This window comes from Arachis ipaensis, chromosome B5 (assembly GCF_059453495.1).
Source record: "Arachis ipaensis isolate K30076 ecotype BB chromosome B5, ASM5945349v1, whole genome shotgun sequence".
Classification (NCBI taxonomy): Eukaryota; Viridiplantae; Streptophyta; class Magnoliopsida; order Fabales; family Fabaceae; genus Arachis; species Arachis ipaensis.
Window position 1 is genome coordinate 156,519,152 of NC_142440.1, and position 8,901 is coordinate 156,528,052.

General features: G+C 29.0%; 1 protein-coding gene and 1 long non-coding RNA gene across 2 annotated transcripts; both read right to left on the reverse strand.

The window, feature by feature from the left end:
* Positions 1–783: 783 nt before the first annotated feature.
* Positions 784–2,279, reverse strand: LOC107644748 (transcription factor bHLH118). Its single transcript, XM_016348674.3, has 3 exons — positions 1,744–2,279; positions 1,163–1,531; positions 784–1,013 (listed from the first exon to the last, which is right to left on the reverse strand). The coding sequence occupies exons 1-3, from the start codon at positions 2,101–2,103 to the stop codon at positions 948–950; spliced, it is 795 nt and encodes a 264-aa protein (XP_016204160.1). The 5' UTR covers positions 2,104–2,279; the 3' UTR covers positions 784–947.
* A 3,483-nt stretch (positions 2,280–5,762) lies between these two features.
* LOC107642207 (uncharacterized) lies at positions 5,763–6,199 on the reverse strand. The gene is made up of 3 exons (XR_015883241.1): positions 6,143–6,199; positions 5,916–5,987; positions 5,763–5,840 (listed from the first exon to the last, which is right to left on the reverse strand). It is a non-coding gene; the product is annotated as an uncharacterized LOC107642207 (long non-coding RNA).
* Positions 6,200–8,901: the final 2,702 nt, after the last annotated feature.

Here is an 8,901-nt window from a genome sequence, read left to right on the forward strand (position 1 = left end):
AAATACACAAATATAGATAATAGTTTAACTTACAAGTTTATACTACTTAACAATAATATCTCAAGTAATTAACTTTTAATTTCTTACTATATCTCATAGCTAAGTCAATACCATTCCACAGGCGTAACTAAATAATGAAATCCAAATTGATAATCAGGCCACCTAAAAACTCTTAACCCCATAAACATATACAATATGCACACTAATAGTGGTTAAATTAGCTGTATACATTTTTACATGCAGTCACTGATTGAATTCTTTTGATTAAAAAAAAAAACGGAAATGTTTGGTAACCAAAGAAAATCAGTCAAAAACAGTCATAACTTGTCTTATTTAGCATTCATTAATTGTTGCGACAATTAGTAAATGCTAAATAAGGCAAGTTCTGGCCTTTTTTTTGTCTACTTAGCATTATCCTAAAAAAAACTGTATATGTATATAAAAAGGCGGAAATGAAAATCAGCCTAAAACAGCCATAACTCCTTATTTAGCATTCATTAATTGTTGCGACAATTAATTAATGATAAATAAGGTAAATTCTTGCTGTTTTTTTTTTGTCACTTAACATTATAATGATTAGAAAAAGAAATGAAATTTCTCATTTCCATATATGTGTCTCCAAAATTTTTCTTCAATATCCGTACAACTTTAATTTCTTCTATAAAAAAGAATGATTAGAAAAAGAAGTTTTAAGTTGAAAGTTCGAAATCAAAAGACGCAGCCAGTGGCAATATAAAAGAAATCATTTACCAAACAAAATCCTAATCATGATGCAGTTAGAAATTAAGAGCCACAATGCAAGAATGTTAATTATATGTCATCAATCTCATTCCTAACATTAGCCAAATTAAACTGTGAGCCTAGCTAGCTAGCTCCAATAATGCAACCACAAATTAAAGTTAATTAATCAGAGAACATAATCCAAATGATGATGATCATGGAAACAATCATTGAATTAAACTTGCAAGTTTCCTTCTCAGCTCAAATAGATCTACACTGTTGGAATTGACTACCTGTGAATCAATAAGTACAATAATTCAAGGGTAAAAAAAAAAAAGTAAAAATAATATTAACATAACAAATTAAATTTAACATAAAAATGTGTTGAATAATAATAATAATTAAATTAAAAAAAGAGAGTATAAAACCAAAGAGATAGTACCTCACACTGAACACTGTGGACCAATCTTCCATTGACTTTGCTAGAAAGGTAACCAATAACTTCAAGTCCTTCTTCTTCAACCAGTAGCCCCAGAATCTCTGATAGTGTGACACCTTCTTCTTCTCCGGCGGCGGCGGCGCCACCGGTGATTTCAATTCCGAGAACACCACTATCACTCTCATGGAGAGTGAAGTATCTGTTAGTGCTAGATGTAGGTTTATCATTGTTATCATGGTGGTGGTAATAATTTGAGAGATTCTTCTTCTTCTTCAGTTCATCTCTTTTAGCACCAAGTTCCTTGATGTTATTTTGCATGTACTTTATGTAATTCACTGCCTCGTTCATGTGGTCAGATATTGAACGCTTTCCCTAAACACACAAATTAAAACCCATCACAAATTCAGATATATATATAACCCTAAAAAAAAATAACCCATGAAATTTTTAAACAAAAAGTGCACAACTTTATGGTAAAAATTAGCCTAATTTCAAAAGGGTATCTTCTAATTGAAGTGTTTTTCTCAGTTAGTGAAATATAAACAAAATTAAGGAGATAGGAACAATAAAAATGATTTATTCACCTTGATGAACTGAAGAGGGAGAAGGGATCTAAGAGAGGAATAAAGGGTAGCCATTTCTTTCCTCCTTTGCCTCTCAATCTCTCTATGAACCATCTTCTTCTTATTATTATCATCATCGTTGTTAGAATCATTGTTGTTGTTGTTGTTGTTGTTGTTGTTGTTGTTATCCTCATCAGCAGCAGCAGCACCATCATAAAATAGTTTATTTGATGATTGGCTTTTTGTGAACAATATTTTATCAGAATCATTGACATCAAGAGAAGCATAATCTTCAAGGATCAGATCTTGGGAGATTTTGTGTTGGTGGGAGCTATTAGAAAACTGAATCACCAGCTCATTGCCTCGTTGTAAAGGAAACATGGTAATATCAATAATGCTCTCAATTTAATTAAGGCTATGGAGGAAAAGAAGAATGAATGAATGAATGAAGCAGATTAGAATAGAAGATGTGGTTTAATCTATTTTTTGGGGTATGGTTTTAATTTCATGGGACCTTATATTTGCTCTAGATTAGGGAAAGGAATAGTATATACTTTGGAAATGACCTCATTGCCCACATTATTTCAGTTATATATATTATATAATGTAATTATTGTTTAGGGTCACTGTTCATATATACAACTCCAACCCCACCCCTTTGTGTTCACATTATGTGGATCAGCACTTGCTTAGCTTCAACCATTTTCTTTTGGAAAAGCATAGTTAACCAACAATATTTTTGAACAATGTATAAATAATGTGAATTAATAGAATTAAAAGAGTAAATTTAATTAGTAGCATTAAATTAGGATGTAATATATTTTTATTTGATTGGTGGTTGTTCGTGTTATTCAAAATAGTCATTATTTACCTAACACTTCCATTTTCTTTTTTACTTGTTCTTTAGTTTCTTTATATATAAATTAGACTAAATTTCATTTCATAAATGTGGTTTTCTTTGTATTTCATAATTTCCAATGAATTGTTGTGCGAAAATCATTTAGGTGATATTTAGCTTCAAATTTTGAGTAATTCAAACACACACGTATTATTAAAATTAAATTGATTATTTTTTGAGTCTGATGTTATTTATAACTATACTTATATATAATGGGAATATGAAAAAGGTTAGTAATTTTTTTTTTGGTTAGAATATTCTCTATTGTATATAACTCATGATTTTTTTTTACTATTTTCGAAACTTGAATTAAAAAATTATTTATTAAGTTATAAATAATATGTTGTCTCAGCTAATTTTATTTTTATTATTTTTATACAATTTAATAAATAAATAAGTGAATTAATAGGAATATTAATTAGTCCCTGGTGATGCACTAATAAATATAAAACGTATTTTAAATTCTTTTATTATAAATAAAAATTTAATGTTTTGAATCTTAATTAGCTTTTTAACTTTAAAACTGTTTTTATGATATAAAAATTATTTTATATATTATTTATAATTTATTTATAATTTATTATATAAGAAACTATATTTCTGCACACTCTAACTAAATATAACTACAAGATTGAGAGCTACCCTTCATCCCCAAAGTCACATATATTAGGGCATAGATAATTCTTACTAATTGATCCTATTATTCTCATGTTTCATGATTTGATTTTATTCCAACTTAATCTAAACCTTGTGCTAAGAGAGGGTGTTACTTATCCATAGGGTAAAACTACTTATAATCTCTTAATTACCTGCCGCACTTGCCTTATATTTATATGATTAAAAATATTATTTTTATGCTAAAATCAATCACTAAAATCAGTTATTATATATTTATATATAAATATATATAATTTAATTTATTATTAATATATATTTTTATATTTTAATATGTATATGTACTTATTAATTTTAATATATATTTAATATGTCCATATACTTTTTAAAATTTGAATGTCATTACAAGAAAAATAATTTATTCTCATACTTTCAAATCGCGTCAAAAATGAAAAAAAAAAAAAAAAAACAACGTAACATCAACATAATTAATTCTTGACTCAACATGATAATTTTTAATTAATTATAATAAGAAATTATCAATTTATTTTTGTTATCACAAGATATTTAATTAATTCTTGACTCAACATAAACTTTTTAAGATAGAATGCAGATATGTCATCTAATCGACAATTTTGAAGTTATACATTCAAATACAAATTAAAATCAAAATTAACCTTCATGTAATTGATTACATATAAAAATAAAATATTATTTTTATAATTTTTTATTTATTAGAACTTTTAAATTTTTTTAAAATAGAATAACCAGGTGCATTTCGAAACTACTATATATATGAATTCTAATACGTTCGCTTGATAAAAATAATGATGTATTAATTATATTAAATGCTTATAAAACAATGAAAGATTAAAATTATTTTATTTATAAGAAGAAAAAAAAAAAAAAGAAAGTGGTTCTGTGAAATCAGCGAGAGAGAGCATCTCGTCTTATTTGGATTCTTCTCCCTGTCACATACTCATAATTTTTCTCTTTAATTAAACAAAAATAACTTTGAGTTGAAAACCCCTATATATACCCTAACCAAGATGCTTTTTCTATATAAATATGTTGGTCACTTTAATAAACTTGATGCTTATCATATAATCATTAATTATTATAAACTAACTAAGGTTGGACTACAAATTTAGAAGCGGTAAACAAGTATTGTTAGATATCAAAATAAAACATTGATTAGCCTTTTATTATTATTACTTTTTCTAATACGTTTTGTGCAATATAAAATATTTCATATTTACAATTGAGGTTATCATCTACAAATTATCTTTTATATATTTAAGGTTTTTAAAATTTCTATCTCTTCTTATATTCGAATTACGTCTTTTTTTACATAATTAAAAGTAATTAATTTTTAAATATATTAATTAAATAATCATATATTTATATAAATTTGATTGATTGATTGTGTAAATTTTTTATGTTGACATATATTAAAATTAAACTTTTTAAAAAATTAACTGGTTAATTAGAGAGCCAACTTTTTAATTAATATTAATTAATTTTTTAAAATTAAAGTTTTATTTTAAATTTTTAATTATAAATTTTATCTTTTAAATTATAAATTTTAAATTTTATAAAAAAATTAACAATTTAAAAAATATTAATATTGATTAATTAAAACTTGCCTCCGTATCTTTATTCTAAAAAAAATCATACTTATCCCCAAGATTCGATTAAAAAAAAATTTTCTCTTTTAACTCTTTAACAAGTATTGAGGATTCAATAATGTGCAACACCTACTATTGTTGGGAAATAAAGGGCACTTGGAGAATAATGGGAGAGAATGTATATACGGCTATTAGGGTGTTCGCGGTGCGGTTTGGTTCGATTTTTGAGAGAAAAGTCATCCGATCCAATCGTTTAATTAAAGTGCGGTTCGGTTTGGTTCGATTTTTTTCTCAAAGCCATCCGAACCAAACCAAACCAATTAAATTCGGTTTGGTTTGGTTCGGTTTTTTCGGTTTTTTCAATAATTCAAAAAAAATATTACCATACTATTTTACAAAGTCATAACATTGAAATTGATAAACACAAATACACAATAATAATAATAATAATAATAATAATAATAATAATAATAATAATATAGCACTAGTAGAAAATCATTCTAATCTAATTATACATTCTAATAATAAAGAGACATTGAATTTGAGATGAATGGATTAATAGCAGGGTAACAATGTATCAGAATTGAATATATAGACATTGAGATGAATGGATTAATATGTTGCTGACTTTCCTGCAATTTATTGAGCTCTCAGAATGTTGTTGCACCTTCTCCACCAGCAAACTGACCCCCCCCCAAAACAAGTGCCACCGCCATGAAATTAACACCTAATCCAATGCCTGCTCTATCACCCCCAGAGACACCACGTCCACAGCTAGGTAAACCAGGAATACCACACAGTCCTCTGTTATCCGTAAAACTGCGTGCACCCAAAACAATATCAACATTATATTGCGTTATTCTGAACATTAATCATTTATTCATAATAACATAACATACTTGAAGCTAGCTCTGTGCAATAGTCTTCCTCCTAGACTTGCTGGAACACTTCCAGACAGCCTATTCCCATTTAGGTTCCTGCATCCACACAACTTTAGTACTGATTTCTCATTGTCTTATAAGTTTCATTTCTTCAACTTTAGACAATCTTACAGTCTCTGTAATGATGTCAACTCTCCAAGACTTTCTGGGATTGCTCCTTCCAAAAAGTTATAGGATAGATCACTGCATCATTGATTATTATGCCATTTAGAAACTGCATTACTATGATAATTAAACTTCTTTTCAATAACATAGATTATAAATTAACCGTTTATGTTTCTATCAATCCAGCATTCTAGCTCCCCTCACTGAAATTGTAAGCCTTAAAATTCACTAACCTGGTCACCATCCTTGATGCCATAATCTCTAAGATAAGTTGTTTCAATGACAAGCTTATGTCCTTCATAACATAAGCAAAATTGCCCCCAAACATGAGCCCTACAATTCAAAAATCAATGGAAATAATAAATCAGCTAAAAATTCATCATGGTCATTGTCATATCAGAATTCATCATAAATCACATAATACTTCACATCAGAATAATATATTAACTCTCAAGTCTCAACAGATTTAAAAATTATAACACATGAAAGTAATTAATTCAGTAATTTAGTAATTCAACAGAACAGCAATAATACCAGAACAACAATTCAGTAATTCACTTCAAAAGTAATTCAATCAATCACAGAAACAAGCAGCTGAAGTTTAGATCATTAAGCAGCAATAAACAAGCACAGAACCAGCAATAAACAAGCACTTTTACCACCAATAAACAAGCACAGAACCAGCAATAAATCAAGCACAGAACCAGCAAAAAACAAGCACTTTTACCAGCATTAAACAAGCACAAAACCAGCAAAAAAACAAGCACTTTTACCAGCATTAAACAAGCACAAAACCAGCAAAAAAACAAGCACTTTTACCAGCATTAAACAAGCACAAAACCAGCAATAAACAAGCACTTTTACTAGCAATAAATCAAGCAGAGAACCAGCAATAAATAAGCAATAAATTGAACAAAACCAAATAATCTTAACAATAAATCAATCACAGAAACAAGCAGCTGAAGTTTAGATCATTAAGCAGCAATAAACAAGCACAGAACCAGCAATAAACAAGCACTTTTACCAGCAATAAACAAGCACAGAACCAGCAATAAATCAAGCACAGAACCAGCAAAAAACAAGCACTTTTACCAGCAATAAATCAAGCACAAAACCAGCAATAAACAAGCACAGAACCAGCAATAAACAAGCAGCTGAAGTTTAAATCATTAAGCACAGAACCAGCACTGAATAACCGATAAACTGAACAATAAACAATAAATAAGCAATAAACAATAAATCAGCAATAAACAATAAATCAATAAATTGATAAGTTATAACCCTAGGCCTAAACTGAACAACAAATCAGCAAAGTTTACCTGAATAGATGGCTCGGGCTCCATATGCACTTGAATCGGACAATCGGTGGCTGGGTGGGTGGGCTCAAGAAACGCTGCTGGGTGGACTGGAGGCGGCGAGGTCGGACGTGGCGAGGTCGTGGGTGGGCTCCAGAAACGCTGCTGGGTAGACTGGAGGCGGCGAGGTCGCAGGTGGCGTGGTCAGAGGTGGCTCCAGAAACGCTGCTGGGTGGAGGCTGGGTCGTGCACCGGCGGTGGAGGTTCTCCTCTGTTCGGCGGTGGGATTTGGAGGAATTGAGGAAGGCTTCGATCTAGGATTTGGAGAGGGAAGCTGTCGCGCATGTGGGGAAGGAGAAGTGGGGGTGTGGCCGTCTCACACTCTCACGAGTCACGTCTGGGTCTGGGTCTGGGGGGTGGGGTAGTTTTAATTTTAGGGTTTTGTTAAGAACCGATTCGGTTCGGTTCGGTTAGGGTTTTGGTGGCAAGAACCGAAAACCGAACCGAACCGCAAAAAAACCGCAAAACATCACTTTTTTTCGGTTTTTTCGGTTTTCGGTTAATTCAGTTTTCGATTTTTTCGGTTCGGTCCATCGGTTTAGTTCGGTCCGGATCGGTTTTGAACACCCCTAACGGCTCTCATTTTCTGTACGTAAATTTTAGTACGATGATGTTATGGTAATTATATAAATATTATTAAAATTAAATTTTTTTATTTTAATAATAATTTTTTAAATAATATTTTTTAAAAATATTGTTTAATAATAAAAAGTATTATTTTAATTTTAGTAATATTTTTTAAAATATTATAGTTATCATAATTATCGTAGTATAGTTGTATTAGATTTTCATTAATACATAAATACGAGAAGTAGAAAGAATATTAAAACATTTGTATTTTGTATGATTCGAGTCAAGTCTTATGTTCTAAAAATTTTGAAAGAATATTAAAATATTTGGATTTTGTATGATTTGAGTAAAGTTTTACTTTTTAAAAGCTTTGAAATTGCTAAAATTGTATTTTGAAAGTTTTGAAATTGTTAAAACGAGTGCAAGAGATTGAGGTTAAGTTGTGTTTATAGACTTTTTGAAATCAAAAAGTAACTGTTAAAGTTTATTAAAATACGAGATTATAAATAGATAAATTTTTTTTAAATTAGGAGTGAGATTCAAATAAAAAATTTTAGATAAAAATAAAAAGATTATATTATTTGAGTTATAATTTATTGATAAGTAAAAAAATATTTTTAAAAAAAGAGAATTATACTAAAATATGAGAAATTGAGAATGAAGTAATGAACACTTAAAATGGTTTCGTCGTTTTTAGCTTATTCTTTTATGAGCCTTATATTATGTAGAACAGAGAACGGTATCAATGAAAAGATTTCTGACAAAAAAGAATATTATGTTCCTAAACCTCATTATATAATTAAGTGCGCAAATGGATGGTTTATTTATTTTTCTTTTTTCGGTCAATGTCTATAATATATGCACATATGTCAAATGTTACAATATAATATATAATAAACATATAATGCTTAGGGAAACAACTTATTAGTTGCTTCTTCATCTTCCCTTGGTTTAGACATTATAGGAATATCTCTAAAAAAATTAGCAGTGGTTATATAGTAGTAGATTTATGAGAGTAGAACATTTCTTTTGATTGGGTTAGGGGTGTTCAAATTCAAACCGATTTA